The sequence below is a fragment of the Oenanthe melanoleuca genome, chromosome 1, assembly GCF_029582105.1.
Source record: "Oenanthe melanoleuca isolate GR-GAL-2019-014 chromosome 1, OMel1.0, whole genome shotgun sequence".
NCBI classification, from domain to species: Eukaryota; Metazoa; Chordata; class Aves; order Passeriformes; family Muscicapidae; genus Oenanthe; species Oenanthe melanoleuca.
This window is the reverse complement of record NC_079333.1, coordinates 19,337,447-19,357,393: the sequence shown is the minus strand read 5'-3', so window position 1 is coordinate 19,357,393 and position 19,947 is coordinate 19,337,447. Positions and strand designations below refer to the sequence as shown.

General features: G+C 40.8%; 1 protein-coding gene across 1 annotated transcript in view; it reads right to left on the bottom strand.

Moving 5' to 3' along the window:
* Nucleotides 1–7,640: 7,640 nt before the first annotated feature.
* IMPG2 (interphotoreceptor matrix proteoglycan 2) overlaps nucleotides 7,641–19,947 on the bottom strand; it is a 92,304-nt gene continuing 79,997 nt past the window's right edge. The window contains exons 21-22 of the mRNA XM_056481838.1: nucleotides 14,682–14,695; nucleotides 7,641–7,816 (exon numbers count right to left, since the gene is read on the bottom strand). Coding sequence (XP_056337813.1) covers nucleotides 7,641–7,816; nucleotides 14,682–14,695 — 190 coding nt within the window. The remainder of the gene's footprint in view (nucleotides 7,817–14,681; nucleotides 14,696–19,947) is intronic.

The following is a 19,947-nucleotide window of genomic DNA, read 5'->3' as shown; positions in this document are numbered from 1 at the left end:
AGCTTCCCCTGTGGCTGCTGGCACCAATCAGAGAGCTGGTTTGGTGATGGACAGCTCGGGAAACCAATGAAAAGTTATTTCGCTTTCACAAATCACAGTGGATCGAGTTGGCTGCTCTCTCTTTCGGCTTCCGGAGGGATGGGGGTCCCTGGCTGGGGCTCCGGCCCCGGCTCTGCAGGGGGCCCGGCTCGGGACCCCAGCCCTGGCTTGGTGGCGGGCCCGGCCCGGCCGCATGGTCCCGGCTCCTCCCCGACCGCATCGCTCTGGGCAGCCCCGCATGGCCTGGGCTCGACTCTCCACGTGGCGTGGCCGAGCGAGGGGGGATCGGGGAGCCACCAAAGGCTCTCCCTTCCCCCCTCCCTGTTCTGAGAGAAGAGGCCTCCAGCTGCCTATGTGGTTTCTTCACGATCTGGATACAATTTTAACTTCTTTGTGCCTGGATAAGATCCTCAATCTCCTGAGCTTCCCTGAGTGAGAAAAAATGAAACATGGAGACTACAGAGGTCAGCGGAATGAAAATAAAGTTCCTAGTGGGAAGAGATTGAAAAGATGCAACTGATAAGTAGCTGAAAACCTTTTTTGTGGGGCTATGAGGGGATTGCGTCTTCATTAAAATTCCTTTAAACTGTGAAATATACTTGGGGAGGTTTGGATGCTTGAGAAGAAGACTTTTCGCCTTGGGGAAATGGAGCTCTCTCTGTTCTGGGACTGGAATATGAACAGAGACATTTGATAGTCAAGGAGACGAAGAGAATTTTGTTTTTCAGCAGCCTGCCTTTAAAAGTAGTACCCCAATTGTGTAACATAACCCATAGCACAGCTCTGGAAGGACTGTGAAAAAAATGGGAGGAGAATCATAATCTGCAATATTTTTCCCGGGTGGATGTGGATTGTGAAGATGAAGACACCCCCTAAGCCATAACTTAAAAAAAAGTTCTCTCTTAAGTAAACTGAACTGATTATTTAGATGTATAACTGACTGAAGTGTTCTCTGTATGTTTGTTGGTAAGAAATGTGGAATGAAGGAGAGGAGGAAACAATCTAGGAATCTTATTCTGATTTTTTTTTTTTTGTGTTATTAATAAATTTCTTCTTGTGCCTTTTTAAGTTTTGAGCCTGCCTTGTCTCTACTCCTGGGTCCTGTCTCTAAAAGAAATTAAATACATTAAGGTTGGCAAACCCAAGTCACACCATGACAAGAGGAAAAAAGAAAAATAAAAAGAAGTAGAAAAAGCCAAAAAAAAAAAAAAAAAAAAAAAAAAAAATGAAAAAGGAAGAAAAAAATAAAATATTAACTCCACTTTTAGGAAGTCTGTATTTAATTCTTTTCCAATACTCCATTCTCATTTTGATAAGCAAATATTTGAGCTCTCATGCTATCAAAAATGTGGGGTTCGCACGTTAGTGTATTAGTCAAAGAAACACCCATTTAATAGCAAAAAACTTACAAAGGCAGAGCATTCTAACGTCCTCATCCCAAACTGATTTCCAGATTTCGAAATTAATGGGATCTGAGACAACGTGAAAGAAAGAAATTCAGTGAAGAGGAGCGGTCAGAATAGCTGGTTCTTGTGACGTTTTACACAGTTTAAACTCTTTCAGCACCCACTCACTTAACACTTGTAATTTCAGACAGTGACTCATCTTTTCTAGCAGGCAATGTCAGATTTCACCAAAATTCTGTACAACACAGAGTAAACTAAAAAATCCCATTTATTTAATTTCTCTATTACGAATTGACTTGTCTTATTGTTCCCTTCATAACGCAAATAACTTGGTACACTCCGTACTGCAGTTTTGGTAGCATTACCATGACCTGCCACATGAAGAAGCAACACCATGTTTCCAATAGTGCCACTCCTCCCTGTAATCAAGATTTTGTATTCTTTTATTTGGGGCTAATCTTGCCTTTTAAAATTACTTTTTAACAGTAAGGTTTTGACTGACTCCAAGGAAGGATTCTGCAGTGTCACAGCTCCTGGTACAATGCCTGCTTATCCACACGGATGAAAATAATTTTCTCTTATATCCAGTCTAAACCATCCTTGATTATGTCATGCCTGTTTTCTCTCATGCTCCTACCACAAAGCAATGTGAAGAGCCTAGCCCTATGTTCTTGGCCACCTCTTGGCCACTATAAGGACTGCTAGGTTCCCTTGTCCCATTCCAAAAGCTGACACAGCCACTGGAGCCTGGGCTGGCTCAAGGGAGACACCTTCAGCACTGTGCCAAGTGTGGGGAACTACCTCAGTGTGGGATTTACTGAAGGCAGAACCTTTTCAGCCACTTGCTCAGTGGTGTAGTGTATCTGACCAGCATCAGGAATCGGGCAAAGAAGAGCAAGGCTATCAGCTGCCGAGGTTCCAACAAAACCCTTCCATTAGTTGTAGGAATGAGGAGCAAAACATCCCAAATCAATCCTGTGCCCGGATTAAATATAGGGACACATTGGTGGGCGGATACAAACATTCAACCAATAAGGAATCCTTAGGGGAGGAGTGAAGGGCAGGGTCTTACAAATCACAAACCAATGGGGGAAATAGGGAGGAGAATGGGTTACATGGGCCAGTGGGACATCGAGGGGATTTCCAAGGGGACAGAGCAACCAGGGATTGGCCCAGGGTGGGAATGACAGGGAATGTTCAAGAACAAGGGATGGGGTTGCAATAACAGACAGGGAAGGAACCGGAACAAGGGGTGGGGGATACCATAGGGCAGTTTCAGGGCTGGATACAATTTAGGGGCAAACCAGCTTGGAGAAACACAGAGGCTGACTGGAACAGACTGTTATAACTTCTAAATACGAACTTAATAAAACACGTGCTGCAATACTCAGGCTTTCTTCACAAGGCAGGTGCTCCAGACCTGACCATCTTGGTTGCCTTTCTCTGGACTTGCTCCAGTTCATTGTTGTCTGTCCTGAATTTGGGCGTGGGTAGGAGACCAACACTGGATGCTGTCTAGGTACCTAATTCACCAAGTGGTGAGTAGTGAGAGGAAATTACTTCCCTCAATCTCCTGGCCATGCTCCTGTTCATACAGCCCAGGACACTGCTGACCTGCCTTGCTGCCAGGACCCACTGCTGGCTCCTGTGCAGCCTTCTGTCCACCAAGATCCCCCAATTCTTTTCATCAGGGCTGCTCCTGACCAGTCAGTCCCCAGCCTGTATCACAGCAGGGGTTACTCCCATACAGGACTTTACAGCTGTACTTTTTGAATTTCATTGTATCTCTGTCAGCCCATTCCTCCAGTGTGGTGAGGTGCCTCTGAATGGCAGCCCTGCCCTAAAGAGTATCAAGTGATCATCCAAATTTGAAAACCTAACAAGAACCTGAAAACCTAACAAGAGTCCATTCTGTCACTCCAGGTTACTGACAAAGAAGTTTAAACAGAGAGGGCCTAAGAAAACCATCTATGGTGCTCCACTTTTTACCCTCACCTAGATAGTGTATAATCCACTACCTACTGCCCTCTGAGCCCAAGCATCCAACCACTTACTCAGCCAGGGAGTTTATCACAATCTCTGTGAACCACTTTGGTAGATTTGCACTCCATCAAACACATGATGTGTTCTACAATTTATATTTCAAAACACTATCTAGAAACCAGCTTCCTAAAGCAAACGCTTGTTGTGGGATACTGCTGGGAGCCAGGGAAAAAGCAGCCTTGAAGCTTTGCCTTTCTCAGGCTTTACAAGAACAAGAAGTTTTAACAATGATTATATACCTGCCGGGTGCATGAGATCCATGGGAATGTCTTGTGATTGGGGTGGAGGAAAGCAAAGGAGAGGTTGCACAAAAAGAAAGAGAGCCCCCCCCTATTCCACTCACAGTTCTCATGCACCCTGCAGGTGTATAATCATTGTTAAAACTTCTTGTCCTTGTAAAGCCTGAGAAAGGCAAGGCTTCAAGGCTGCTTTTTCCCTGGCTCCCAGCAGTATTCCATGACAAACACTCAACACCTCAAATGGGTTCCTCACCTGAAGGTTTCCCTTCATTGTTACATCTTAAAAGAAGATCTGCCCAACCTCATCAAGCCTCTAGAGCAAAAACTTAGCCTGGCATTTGAAGCACTATGTAATTACTAAGTGCTGGAAGCACTGCTTCTGTCTGTAAGAAAACTACATTATTCTCCTCTTTTATCAACACATCTGTACCACTTGAGATAATTAACACAATTACAGCCTCTCTGTTGTTGGATTACCCCAGAACATTCCTTCCAAACATCTTCTGTCTCTGCCTTTCCTGCCATCATATCTTTAAATACTTCTCACCCTCTGCCTAAACACGATCTGATTAACTTGAAATGCAGGCAAAGAGGAAAACACAAAAAGGTGTGTTACAGTAATGAGTCTTTAACAAAGTAACTGCATGAATCAAAAATATCTCTGCACATATTGATTTTTCCTGTGATTCGAATGGGTTTTGGATAGCCGAAATTATCCTCAATTATAACTATTCTGTACATGCTTAAAATATGAGCAAAGACTTTAAGCACCTGTCCTGTGCCAGGTTGCTTTGGAAGGTGGGCTTTATTATCCATGGTGTACCAAGTCCTGATCTTTCAATACTCTACTACAATCGTCCCTCACAAAAGTCAGCACCTCCTGGTCTCTTTCAGTCCCTTTCCACAATATGTTCTGATTTGTGAAGATAATGTGAGATCACAGTCCAGATTAGTGAACTCAGATGTGAAGTCTGGAGTTTATTACTATACACTAGGATGGGATACAAAATCTGTTTATACATTTAGAACGTGAATGCTGATGCCATTGGCAATTCTATTTTGAAGAAGAGAGATCTGTCTGTATCACAGATCTGCAGAAGCACTCAGCTCTGAAGATAACAAAGTGCCAATGATTGACTTCTCTGATGTTTGCCAAGTTATATTATAGTGGGTTTGTACAGGAATAAATACCACGTACCACAATGTCATATCACGTATCTAATACAGATTCAGTTTATTTTGGATTATTGCCACAGGACAGACTACTATGCTACCTCTTCCTCACTGTCAGCCACATTCTGATCAAGTGCTCCTGGCTGCCATCTCAAAGAGATATAACACGCTTCCTTACTTCTCAATACATCCACCATATTTCTGTGCCCTGGGCATTTACTCTCGCTCCTTAGCTGACCTTCCCAGCGTTCCATCTCCCAGGGAATCCCGCCCCGAGTGCTCCGGGCGCTGCCGCCTGCGGCCGCCAGGGCGCAGCCCCGGGACAGCGGGGACAGAGGGGACAGCGGGGACAGAGGGGACATTGGAGACATTGGGGACAGTGGGGATAGAGGGGATAGTGGGGACAGAGGGGACAGTGGGGATAGAGGGGATAGTGGGGACAGCGGGGACAGAGGGGACAGCGGGGACAGAGGGGACATTGGAGACATTGGGGACATTGGGGACAGAGGGGACGGCGGGGATAGAGGGGACATTGGAGACATTGGGGACATTGGGGACAGAGGGGACAGTGGGGATAGAGGGGATAGTGGGGACAGCGGGCATAGAGGGGACAGCGGGGACAGTGGGGATAGAGGGGACAGAGGGGACAGAGGGGACAGAGGGGATAGAGGGGATAGAGGGGACAGCGGGGACAGAGGGGATAGAGGGGACAGCAGGGACAGAGGGGACAGTGGGGACAGAGGGGATAGTGGGGACAATGGGGACAGCGGGAACAGAGGGGACAGTGGGGACAGTGGGGACAGAGGGGATAGTGGGGACATTGGGGACAGTGGGGACAGAGGGGACAGTGGGGATAGAGGGGATAGAGGGGACAGCGGGGACATTGGGGACAGTGGGTGACAGCAGGAACTGCAGAACCTGTGGCCGCCTCCCCTGCCTGGCTGGGGCGAAAAATTTATCCTCCCCATGGCTGCCAGCTCAATTCATTACACACACACACACACAAAAAAAAAAAAAAAAAAAAAAAAAAAAGAAAAAAAAAGTTCTGTCTCACTACAGTGGGGGCACTGGATTAAATGCAACTCAGTCCTGAATCTGGCCCATTCCAGAGACAGCAGGTGCAGCCTTAAACTGTCCTTATTTCCCTCTTCCCTCCTCCCTTTCTCTACACCAATCCTTCAAATATTCTGACAAAAAGCCAGGGGAAGCCCTGCAAAAACTAGAGCAAATAATAAAAACAAAATGCTGTTAACTTTTATGAAAAATGGAGAAGTCAACCCAAAGTTATATGGAGGAAGACGACCAGATTCTTAGTTTTATTAAAAGATATTATTTTCTTGGCATAAGAAAATTAGTTCTTTGGCTAGGATGCACAGATTTGATGAATTCATGCAAAGACAGGAGGGAAATAATTCATGTTTTTTCCTCTCTCCTTATGAGTCATTTTGGCCTAAAACACATCTTCAAAAAACTTTTTGGCTGAATTTGGCTGCATTAGTTTGCACTCGACATCAGCAGGCTTATCTAGGTCAGAATACTGTGAATAACATTTGAGTGTCTTTGCTTGTCACTACTGTACACAGAATTTAAACATACAAAAACCACTATGAACTATACACTTCATTTTAAGCTGAAAAAATCAGCTAATGAGCAACAGAAACACATTATTCTAAAGCACACAGCACATTTATTATAAAGAACTTGTGCATATTAATATGAAATTCATATGTTTACTTGTTGTAATTGCCCTCTGGATCCAGGGATAAAAAAATAGGAAGTTTTATTACATGAAGATTGAAGTAACAGTGCATGTACAATTTATTTGAAGCAAACTAAACCCAGGATTAAATAAAGTCTAAATGCTGTCTTTAGAACAAGATTATTTGTGTGACACTCTTGGAGCAAGTATTTAACACTTGTAAATCTAATCAAAGCAACTCTACAACATTATAGTCACAGCATATTGTTTTGTCTAGAGAAAAGGGGTTATGTTTCACTTTAAAAATGAACAGCAACTGCATATTTCCAGCAGGTAGCTCTCAAATGTGTGTTAGAAGATTTCTTTTATGTCAAGGACTATTCTTAGCTTTAGCAAAAAGCACAGCCCAAAAGAAATGTCTTTGTACAGTCAAACAGTGCATCAGGCCTAACATCCCTGCTTTAGGCTCTAGACAGAACAATTACTTAGTACTGGTCTCAACCTGGTTCTGTGGACCAAATGACCAGCAGTGGGTTGACCCAGGCCAGATGCCAGGCACCAATGAAAGCCACTCACCCACTCCCCTCTGAAGCTGGACAGAGGGGGGAATATTTAATGAAGGGTCCATGGGCTGAGATAAGGACAGGAGACATCACTCATTAAATTCCATCACAGGCAAATCAGGCTCAGCTTAGAGATGTAAAGTGAATTTATTAATAACAAAATCAGAGCAGGATAATGAGAAGTAAAATAAACCCTTAAAAGTATCTTCTTCCCTCCACCTCTCCCTCCTTCCCAGCTCTACCTCCTACCCCAGCAGGAGGCAGGGAATGGGGGTTATGGCCAGTTCATCACTGGCTTCTCCCACTGCTCAGGGAAAGGAGTCATTCCTCTGCTGCTTCATGGGATCCCTCCCATGGGAGACAGCTCTCCATGAACTTCTCTGAGGTGGCTCCATCTCACCAGCAACAGCTCTCTGTGACCTGCTGCAGCCAGAATCCATCCCACAGGCAACATTCCCCCAAAACTGCTGTGGCATGGTCACTGTTCCACGGGGTGCAGTCCTTCAAGGGCAGGCTGCTCCAGCCTGGGAGCAGGGGGTCCCTCTGTCCATGGGTCTCCCACGGGGTCACAGCCTCCTCCAGGCATCCACCTGCTCTGGCTGGGTCTCCTTCCCAGTTTGGGTGGATCTCTGCATCCCCCTGGACCTCCCTGGGCTGCAAGGGAATGTGAGAATTGATAAAAGATTTGTGTTAATCATAAAAGTATTGGGGTTTGTATAAACCAGAATACTTAGGTCTGAACTGAAGCATAACACTAGAGAAAGGAAAATATATGATTAAATCATTCTGTTTTAAATCCCCCTGTTATGGATATTGTTTTTTCTAAATAATTTGTATCTACTACCAGTTTGCAAAACCAGACTTTCCAATAGTGCTCAGACTTTCTGCCTTTGTTAAATCAATGCTGTCTATCTATAGAGATCAGACTTCCCAATTCTTGCTGGTTTTATCTACCAAGATCTACAAACGTGACAAACCACTCAGAGACTTCACATCTCCCAGAGACTTCACGGATACTTTTTGACCACCACTGCTTACCTGGCAAAATTATGACAGCAAAAAACCAACAATTTTTGATTGCTATAAGAAAACCATACTATGAAAAGGAGCTGCAAACCGAAGTTTGACGGAGCATGGAGTGGGCAATGACCCCTCATGTTTCCCCCAGCGCTGCATTGCTCCGTCTATATAAAATAAAGTAATCTAAATTTTGCTGAATATTGAGACTTTTTGTTTCTCATTTATAACAAGGACAACCTGCTCTACCATGGGTTGCACCAGGGGCTGCAGGGCAATCCCAGCTCCAGTGCCTGGAGCATCCCCTGCCCCTCCTTCTGCACTGGCCTTGGGGTCTGCACAGTTCTTTGTCTCACATGTTCTCACTCTGCTCTTCTCTAACTGAAATTAAAACTGCACCCCAACCCTTGTTTGGATTTCTTCTCAAATCTGTTCTCACAGAGGTGTTACTACCATCTCTAACTGGCCCAGCCCTGGCCAGCAGCCTGTCTGTCCTTGGAGCCATCAGGGATTGACTCTGCTGGACATGGTGGAAGCTTCCAGCAGCTTCTCACAGAAGCCACCCCTGTGGCCATCCCCACTACCAAAAACCAAGCCATGCAAACCCAAGTGACTATAGAGGGTTACATCCTATGAGGTGGATCTTACCTTCCAATTCATTTCCATCTGAAAAGTCCAGCTGTGCTATCCAAAACATTCCCATCACATCAACAAAATTGAGTGGGGATGAGCAGGAGAGTCTCTTTCCAGGCATTCATATATATCTATATACGTGTGTGTGAATGAAACCAGTGTGCTTCTTAGCATGAAACATAAATATTGATTTGGAGAACACAATCTTTTCTGTAGTTTCTAAAATTTAAAATACTATCTATTGACAGCTAAAGAAATTCAGCAGTCTCCCTTACACCAAATGAAATGGTACATGCATCACAGAAGACTTTTAACATGACACGTCCAGAATAAACCCCATTTTAACATAATTTGCCTTAAAAAATCCCTAGCATTTGGGAAACCTGGAGTTTGGGAACTGTTTCATAATTTGAAGAGCAGAGAAACTGAATTCTGAATTCTTAGCTAGTTTAAAATCCTGTAAGACTTCTTTCACATAAAATTGGATTTTGTTTTGTGAAGCTATGTAGAATCTCTTGAGCCTGGCTGTACCTCAGGATCTTGAAAGACTTTCAAGGAACATAGATATAGTGTCCAAACTGCAAATTTTCAAGAGCTCAGATGGTCTAAGAGCTGGGAACTGCTACAGAGACATGGACACTCTCTGGAGTACACCCAGTTGTAATTGCACATTTTGGAAATATCTTCTTGTGCAACAGTGAGGTATTTTTGTAACAGTTGATACCACTATTTATCAAATAATATCAGCATCTGTGTTTCTGTTACAGCAAACACAAGTAAACACACAGAAACATGCATGCCTGTTAGAGAGCTCATTTCAAAACCTTTTCCTGCAAAATTATTGTTTCTGTTTTTCAGAGAGAGGTTGACAGCACTGAGTAGGACAATTTTGAAGCATTCCTGAATTGAGCACAGGGTGCCAGATGACCCTCAACTATGAATTCCTGTTTAATCACTAGACAAATACTTTACTAGTTCAGTAACTGTATTCTGCCAGTTTGCATCAGTCATAAAATGTAAGTATATTCTCCAAGAAAGGAGACTTCCTCTGTCAAGCTGTTCCTCCTTGGTCACTGCAGACAAATGAGAGCTCTGAGCATTGTGTTCATTTTTACAGCATTGACACCTGGATGCAGTCACCACAGAGATGTTTGCAGAGGACCCTGACCTGCTCTCAAATTACAAAAACCCACAAAACACCATAAAAACAAATCTTCTGGATGACTATTGCATGACATATAAAGCTCTCACTGGCAAGATACAAGAAGCCACATAACAACCACATACATGATTATCCCCTAGCCTAACAAGAAAATAAGAACTTTGGGATACTTCATGGATGGCAAATTACATTGGTTCCAAATAAAAATGTTAATACATTTGCATCAATTAATATAAAAACTAAAAGTTTTTAAATAAGTTCTGTATCTGCCACACCAATGAAAAAGCAAATTATTCAATGATGAGAAATAGTAGTTGAAGACATATGGAAAAAACATTAACATATGCCTGCTCACCATTGCATTGATTTGCAATTTTAATCTTGCAATTAAAAGTAAAAGAGAATATGAAGATAATTTGTGGGTTTGATTCATTCGTGTGTTGTCATTTCCTTCCTCTTCAAGTTGCAAATATTTTGCTATACTCTCTGCAGTACACAGGGGAAAAATATCCCTTTTTATTTTTAGTTAAAAGAACCTCTGAATCTTAATCACAAATCTGTGCATTCCAGATCAGGAGCAGTAGCAGTCCTCAAATGGATCTAAATCTCCTTTCACTCGTAGTCACATACCTGTGAAACTGGAAATATATTCTGATCTAACCTGTGCCATTCTTGTATTCATAAGCAGATGCAAAACTTACTTTTGCACAGAGGAGCTTTAAAAAATTATTGACAAACAGAGAATATTTCCTGCTTTGAGTGTGGAGTAAGATAAACCATCAGAACTTAAAAAGAAAAGAATAACACTTGGTAAGAAAAGTCTTCAGACTGTAAAGGCAGAAAAGAATTACAGAACCACCATTTCCCAGTTTAATTTGGTGAAAAAATGAAAAGACAGATGTGCAAAATAATTGGTATTCAAAGAAGTCATGATTTGCCCAATCAGAATGGATCCACTCTCATTTCATGATGAAATCACTTATCAATTAAGGCAGTGTACGTGCTTCCCTGTGGATGAGTGTTTCCCTAGCCAACTCAGGAAAGTACTCAAAACTTCACATTTCTAGTGGGATGTGTCTGGCCTTTGGATAGTATCAGAACAGCTAAATAGCTTGCATTCCCCTGTATAATTTATAACAACTCTAATCATACCAGGAGATTTGGTTTAGAAAATTTGAACATAAAAGGGCATCAAAAGCTCTCAGAGGTCTGCAAACAGAACTCCTGGAATGGTACAAAAATGTTACAGAATAGCATAAGGCACATCAGTTCTGCTACTGTACCAAATTACAACCCAGTCTTGGCTACTGGAATCATTTAGGAGATGGAGATAAGCCTTTTGATTAACTACACACGAGTATACAGGCATACCTTTTGTAACAAGCCTTTCCTTTAATAGCAAAAAGTTCTGTCATCTGCCACATCCCTAAAAATCTGTGGGCAATGATGAGTCAAAGTAATTAAGGGGAAAATCTCACAGCATCAGTGGTATCATGCAAGCAGTACAAACATGGAGTTAATCTACTGAAACAACTAATTCTTAACTCAGTATTCAAGATGTTGGCTCACCCTCAGTGAACCAGTGAAGGGGAACAAGTGCTGCAAGTGCAGAGCGGTCCCAAAAATAGAGAAAAACAGCAGAAAGAAAGACAACCTCTTGATACTCTCAGGGTATGCTGAAACCAAAATTAGCTCAGTCCTGGGTCAGAGGCTTCTTCCCCCTGTTCCCCCCACCCTCCCTGTTCTTCTATAGGAGAACTGAAAAAAAGTCAAACATGACATGGACTTAATTCGCAGAAATTCCTCAGGCATTGGTTATGCACTTTCCACAGATGTTAGCTGTTTTCAAATGGAAATTACAGTGTCAGACATCATTTTCTCAGAAAAACAGTTTTAAACTCTTTTGATCAGAAGAGATTTAGCTCAGTTTCACATGAGTCAGGGTGAACAGTTTCTGGAAGGTCCCATGGGAACAGCATTTGGATGCTAAAAGACAAAAGCTCTTCAAGCAACATGACAATAGAAAAACTAGAGGTATCCTCTGTAGTGTGCAAGTAGGGGAAGGGATTGGTGGGAAGAAGTGCATGGGGACTGTAGGGATTTTCCAAAAGAGCATGTGAGAAAGCAGCCAATAAACTGACAAAGCGTACAGCATCACTTATTTCACAAACAGTATTTAGTCTCTAAGGTACAAAAAGAGTTTTTTTAGCTTTCAAAACAACTTACAAAGCTGCCAGCTGTTTCTCAATTCATTATCAAGCTAATGGAGGGAAGGGGTTGGGGCAGGGGAGACAGAAAGAGCTTTTATCTTCTCCAGCACTGACCAAAAGAATGAATTCAAAAGTAACAACTTCAGGCATGGGTCAGGGTTCTCCCCCTGCAGGGCAGTGCATGGCTGGATGAATATTAAAACCAGTACAGAAAAACGTGCATGAAACAACTGCCCTGAGATCACCATATTCAAAATGAATATTACAAATACATCCACCTGGTTATGTGAGCCTAAGTTAATCTTCCTTTTTAATTCATCTTACCTTTTCCTTTTCTAAAACACATGAAAAATTCTATTTAGTCACCAGCATGTCCCTTACATGCTCATCTTACAGCATTAATTTTATGCTTGCTCTGCTTTATTGATATAAGGGCAATAGCCCTTCTGTTGCATTGTGAAATTTTTCTTACCTTCCTTTTAACACTGTGATGAAGAAATTTGCTGTAGTAGTCAGATTTCTGTAAAGTAATACTTAAAATCATTAAACTAAACATTTTTGAACATTCACCTTGCTGGTTGCCAGAAGTCAAAATAATCCTAATAAAGTGCAACAAAGATGTCCTGGATTTGGAACAGAACAATTCCCTCTGCCTTCATCCAATGAATTACTGTCAAAAGACTTGCAGTTCTGGCTTGAAACAACAAAGGCTTTTGCAAAGAAACTATTCTCCTCAGACCACGCTCCACTTCTGTCTCTCAAAAAAATAGGGCAGACAAATTATTGTACACACTCCAGTTCAAATGCTGAAAAATTCACAGGCATTCAGCAAGTTTTTAACCCACCTCACTATCCACTTATCTAACACATAGTTTGTCAGTTGTTCTGTTAGTATTTCACAGGACACAGAGGGAATCCCAGACCATCCTGTGTTTTAAGTAGTGTCTGCAGCACCCTTTGAATGGCAAAAAGGAATTAGAAGTAGCAGCTCAGGTAATGAAAACTATATTGATCTCTGGTCTGAATCTTGCTCCCTCTTTCTTGATCCTTGTGACCCTTGTCTGATGTTCATCCTACAAAGGTCTTAGTGAGATTTCTGCTGATTTTTTTTTCTCTTTCTAGTTGAATTTTAATGGCTAATCAAAAATATACAGGACAGCTATTGCTGTCTCAATATGGTTCTGTTGGGAACTTAAAAAAAAATCTTAAGAGAAAGCCAAAAAATTATCCTAATAGTCTTTATTACAGCAGTGGGGTTTTTTCTGTATCTGAAGCTTTTCTGTGTAACTACTTCTAATAACATTTTAATAACACAAATATTATTACATGCTTCTGAAAGTAAAGTTTAAGTTGACTCTTAAAGGAGATCTTTGATAAGAGAGTAGAAAAATCTAGAAGAGGTTGCTGGAGTCTCATGAGTTTATATATTTGTGTATTTCTACATTAAGAGGAGGTTGTAATGCTTTTTGCATATTTACCAGAAACAGAATGGAACTGATGATCTAATCATGCCTAGATGCAAGGAAGGCTTCACCCCAGCAGAATAACTGAATATATGTAAGTCCATGGAGCCTGACTGAAATCTATGGATGCTGACACAGCTGGCTGATGAAGTTGCAAGACCACTCTTGAATATCTTTGAAAGGTTGTGGTGATCAGGAGAGATTCCCCATGATAAGAAGAAAATAAGTGTCACTTTTTCCAAGAAAGGTGAGAAGAATCTAGGCAAAAGACCAGTTCACAGCAAGGTGATGGATGAATTAATCTTGAAAACAATTTCCAGGCACATAAATGCCATTGGGAGTAGTCAACATGGATTTATGAAGGGGAATTCATGCTTAATAAGCCTAAAGATCTTCTTCAGTGGTGATTAGCTTAATAGATGAGGGAAGACTGGCAGATGTTCACCTCAACTTCAGTAAGGCTTTGGACACTGTCTCCTGTGATTCCTTCCCCTCAGGTAAGTCCCAGCTGGAGGGACTGAATTTGCTGAGATGTTTGCTATTCATGGCCTTTTTTTTTCCTTTCTTGGAACAGCTGACAGCCTTTCTCTGCAGTACCAAGTTTCTGGCTGTAGAAGCAGATGCTGAAGTTTAAAATGCTGGCATTATGAAATTATGGATTGTTGAGCAGTAACCTGCTTAAGGTTCCACATTATTATCCCTCATTACTTACTATCCATATGGACAAGCTTTACAGGTGATCAATAACCCTTCTCCTACCAAAAGGAAATACCAATGAGAAAGCAGTGGCCAAGAATAGGACTGGTCCCAAAATAATGTGCAGGCTGTGCCCACATGCAGGTTGAGGTGAGCAAAGAGGGCAGTGTGAATGGGTCTGTATTTCCAGAACCTTCCATGCTGCAGGGGTTACACACATGTGCTGTGCACACAGACAAAATCCACTGTGCCAGGGAAACAGCACTGAGCACTTGTGGATCAAATACATTCAACAAGTCAAAGCAGTGGATCTCTCCTTTGTGATCAGATCAACTTACAGCTCTTCTCGTCGCTGCAAAGGAAGGAAAAAAAAAACGAAGAAATAGACTACCATTTGGGACTCAAACAGTAACTGGCCAGGACCTTTCCATTCAAAAAACCTTCATTAAAGGCACTACCTGCTTTTACTGAAAATTGAAAATGATTTGTGATACACAGGAGGTAAGACCAAATGATGAAATGGTCTCTTGTTGTCCTAGAGAGCCATATGACTGCCCATAACAACTGTGATTTTGTTTATATATGTTCTGCACACCAGTCCTGAAATCCAGTATATGTTGTGACTAAGCTAGACAAATGCCAGAAATACTTGTATGAGATTATACATACACATGACTCTTATGCAGGCTCCTTAGGGGAGCCAAAGGAGAATTTTGAAATGAAAGAAATAAAAAGCTGTAACCATCCTGAGGAAATCTGATAGCAATGAAAGCAAGGCAGGGGTATGAGAATATCTGCCAGGAAACGAGAGATTTGTTTATACACACCCATTATTACATCAGCTGTTGCACTGCAAGTCACTATTAATGAGTTTTGAGAAAAGTGGGTATGTCGCTGGCTGAGATGATTCCAAGCTTTATAAGGGATTCCTGATTTCAAAACTGGTGTTCAGTAGCTCTAAAATCTGTGCATAAGAAAACCATCAATAGTAAGTAATGAGGGATAATAATGTGGAGCCTTAAGCAGGTGACTGCTCAACAATCCATAATTTTATAATGCCAGCATTTTAAACATCAACACCTGCTTCTACAGCCAGAAACTTGGTACTGCAGAGAAAGGCTGTCAGCTGTTCCAAGAAAGGAACAAAAAAAATACATGAGTAGCAAACATCTCAGCAAATTCAGTCCCTCCAGTTGGGACTTAAAGGACTCTAAACAATTCTGGGGATTCTGAAAGCAGAAAGACACCCATGTTAAGCTATTGCTGAAATAATAAGACTAACAGAATCTCGTGTCAGGAGTTAGTGACGTTACTAAAACAAGGGACATTTACAATCAAAACACCAATTTTAAGATCTCAGATGATGCAACTTTTATTGTTGGCAAAAATAAGTTCTAAAGGATGCAGAGATATAGTACTTAGTCTCTTTTTTTGTAATTGTCAACATGGAATTGTTGGGAAAAAATATCTTTCAAAGACTTGCTTGGTAAATATTGAACATGTATGAACTTTAATTCCAATGCCAATGCCGTTTCAGAATTCCCATAATTCTCAATGAGAGTCGACCATATCATAAGCATTAACACTGAAGGTATTAATTTACAATGAATTTGCCAAGCCAAAAAGGATTTAGGAGAGAATATTCTTATGGAAATACTTCAGAGTTTGAGGCTTCAAACTCTATTCTCTGCAGATAGGATATGATAAGCATGAGTATGTTCAGTTCCCTTACCCTGGTGTGAGGGAATCATTTGTAATCCCTCCACCAGAGTATGACAACACAGATGTAAAGCAATGGGATTTGAGAGAACTCACACAGCTTATACAATGCCAGACTGTCAAAATTAACAGAATACGGAAATTTAACATCTGGCTGAACTGACAATGTTGGGAACAAGGTTTCAGATTCATCCCTGAAAATAAGGATGCTTCTGTAATGCAAAGATCCCATAGAAGAGACAGGCTTCATATGAACCCTAGGAACACTGTGCCAGTGGCACTAAAAATAATAATGATAATAATGATAATAATGATAATAATGATAATAATGACAATAATAATAATAATGAAAATAAGTCACAAGACTTTAGATCACTGAATGCAAGAAAATCGTCAGGTGAAGAAGATGACATGGTACTATTACAAGTAAAGATACAGAAGTTCCAACTCTCCAAGAAAATAGTACAGATTAAAAAAAGCCAACAAAAACTAAAAAAAAAAAGAGCACTTTTTATTTCATAAATGCCAATTAATTTGATACTTGCAGCTCCAAGCAGTTTACACTTTCCCCTTCAACCTTTTCTAGTACATTGTGAGACATTGCATTGGGTGCTGTGGTTACTTCTTCAGGCAAAACATTTCAATGTTCATCATCCCTGAACTTTTTCTTTGAAAAAGTTACAACTGTGACAAGCAGGAGCAAAAAGGTTCATACATCCCCAGGGATCGACTCAACTCAGCTTTTGTAGCTTTTCTAACCTTATTCAGCTGGCTTGTGTGATAAACCCCCAGACCCAATAATTATTTCAACTAATTATCAGGCAAACAAGGGACCAAAAAAACCCCAAAGGACTTCTTCAGCAAAATCAGCAAAAAAACTAGCATGTGACTCATGTTTAAGTTGCCCCACTGCATTTTACAAGACTTCCAAAACAGCTACACCATGCACCATCATTTATATAGCATGAAAGATAGCCCAAACACTGTCAAATACTGATTTTCAAATTATTATTTGCAAATATTACTGCCATATTTTCATATTTTGTAGCACATTACCAAATGTTTTCAAAAACTACAAACTTCCCCTTCTCAGAATACATCATTTATTTATTACACATCATTAAATACATGCCTGATATGATTGTTGACTAACAGTGTTATTCACCCTGAGGCCATACAATTGTAACAAAATAAGGTAATTATAAAATCACATCTGATCTATGGCTTTAGTGCATGTTTCTCAATAAGAAATTTTGGAGTATAGTAAGATTCTAGCACAACATCCTGAGCAAATGCAATTTAAATATGGAAGAGGATTGACAACACAGGATACAGGATAACTGAAATATTTCTGCATGGTAACAAAAGAATGTTATAAGAGAATACTTTGGCAAATGGACAGGTAGCTAGGTAGGGACTTTATTACACAAAAGCTGAATTAATTAGTATTAGTCTGCAAACTTAATAAATCAATGGTAACAGCAAGAGTCCTCTGCCCCCTTGTTTTATTTAACATGAATGACAGTCATGATAGGATACTACTGTTCCTCAGTCACTCTGCTGGATGATTTGCTCTCTGAAAGAAGTTAGAGATGGAACAGCAGGAAAATAAAACATTTGCTAATGAATAGTGAAAAACCCAAGATGCAGGAATGTAAAAGCAACAGGAGAACTAAGAAAATAACTCAAAAAATGCTCAGAAGTGCTCAGAAAAGAATTATTTTTGGTAGGGTGTACACCAACTGATCTTAATGTTAATTTTGAAGAAATATTTGAATAATATGGTGGGTTTGAAAAATGCAGGGAAGCTTTGACACATTCAAACACTGAAATCTGCTCCCTGAAACAGTTGCCTTAACTTGCAGACAGAAACAACCTGTGAGAACAGAGACAGAAATCTCTCAGCTACGTGTCCTTTCATACTTTTCCTGCTCAGTCTGAGAAAATACTCATGGTGAGGCTGTTAGATCAAGTTCATTCATCATCTTAAAAACATTATTTTATTAATACAAAATACAGAGGATATGACTTTGAGACTGAAGAATACTTGCTGTATTTTTGGCTAAAGAACTAGAGATGAGTCAAAAGGAACTTCTTGGCGGAGCCTTGCCCCAAGCAAACAAAACAATCTGTGTACTTTACAAACAAGCTCAGGAGGAAGATGCTGCTTGCCTGTATCTCCCTAGATAGTTCAGGACACGTGCAGTTTCCCCACTCACACTCTGATATTTCTATCAGAGCCTCTGGTGAACAATCACAGGCTGACTCTCCCAGTTGCCAGGGGAAGAATCCATCTGGTTCAAACACTGTGCTAGGCACACTGGCATGATGCCATTTCTCTGGCATGGTATTAATGGTTGGTTATGGGCTCCCTGACTGATGTTCTGATGCATTTGCATTAGAAACTGTCACCAGTTCCATAACACTCCCACTCTCTGTCCCTCTGGTGGGCAGAATGCCAAAAAGAAGAAAACAGTCTAGATGGCTCTTTCCAGTTTAAGCATTCCCCCACAGGCAGCTAAACAATCAAACAACTCTATTTAAAATCTTTACAGATCTTTTCTGTGAACTACACAATTGTCTTTTCCAGCTTGATCACTTCCTTCTCCTCTCATATACATTAAATATTTCTATTTCCAATGAGACATCCATATTCTAACCAGTTTTAAATATGCCACATACAGAGAAAGCAAGCAGTGTTTTCCTAGGCTGGAACTACAGAAAGATCCTCTCCTCTTCATACAGAATACAGGAATAGCAATCAGTCCTTCCAAATAAAACCAGCTTCAATAAGCAGCATCACCAACAAAACCTATTGTTATGCAGTCATGGAGTAAAGTGTACAAGCTCATGAACATTTACTCAGTATTATGTTATATAAACTCTATTTGAAAGTAAAATTTATGTTTTCCTAAATTTCCGGTGTGGGCTCAGTTATGGCTAGAGAATTATTCTGTCAGCCTACAAGTAAATACCATTGTCCTAGTTATGATCATTGAGAACTAAGCCACAAGGATTTTTTCAGATGGTCACATGTGGTTTTCTTTCTTATCTGAGGCTAAATTAATTTGGCATTGCAACAGTAAAAGTCAGGAAATTCTAGCTTACTGGAAATTATTGGAGTAATTCAATTTTTTATGAACATATTTAGGGCTAAATATCAGACTTTTATCTTCTTTCACAATCCATGGCTTACTCATGCACAGTGCCTATAGTATTTAGAATCACCATCCTTAAGTGGCAAGAATTGCCAAAAGCAAGGGAATTCTTTTTGTATCTTCTTGACTCAGGAATGACTAACAACTCCACTGCCTAAAAGTTGAGAATTGGAAAAAACAAAGCCTTGTATATTGTGCTCAGATATAATTTTTTTTCCCTAGCAGATGCATCTGGCACTCCCTCCTTCTGCAAGTGAACCAAGCCAGATGAAATGCAAGGGCAGAACACTGTAACATTGTTCTGATGAACTCTAAAATAATCAACAAAAGTCTTGGTGCAGTTGGAAAGTCTGACCATGCTGATTGTCCTGAAAGGAGCAGGCACTTCACTAAAACACTTTTCAAGTTCAAACACCAAGATGAGCTTTATTACACAGATTAAATAATCCTGCTGAAGTTTGACTGCAAAGCAGAGCATGGAAAAAGAAAATTCACTTTGTTTTGCTGACATTGCTGAATGCTTATCTGGCTGCTCTGTTACCATATCTTGTTTAGTCTAATATGAAACTACTCTTCTAGCCAGTGAGTAAAAACTCCCACTCAAGCATTTGACTTGGGTACAATCTAAAAATGGTATTCACTATCAGATATAAAACTCAAAGAGAAAAGGTATATTGAAATGGAGAAGAAATTACTATCACAAAAACTCATGTCTGAGTAGCATTCA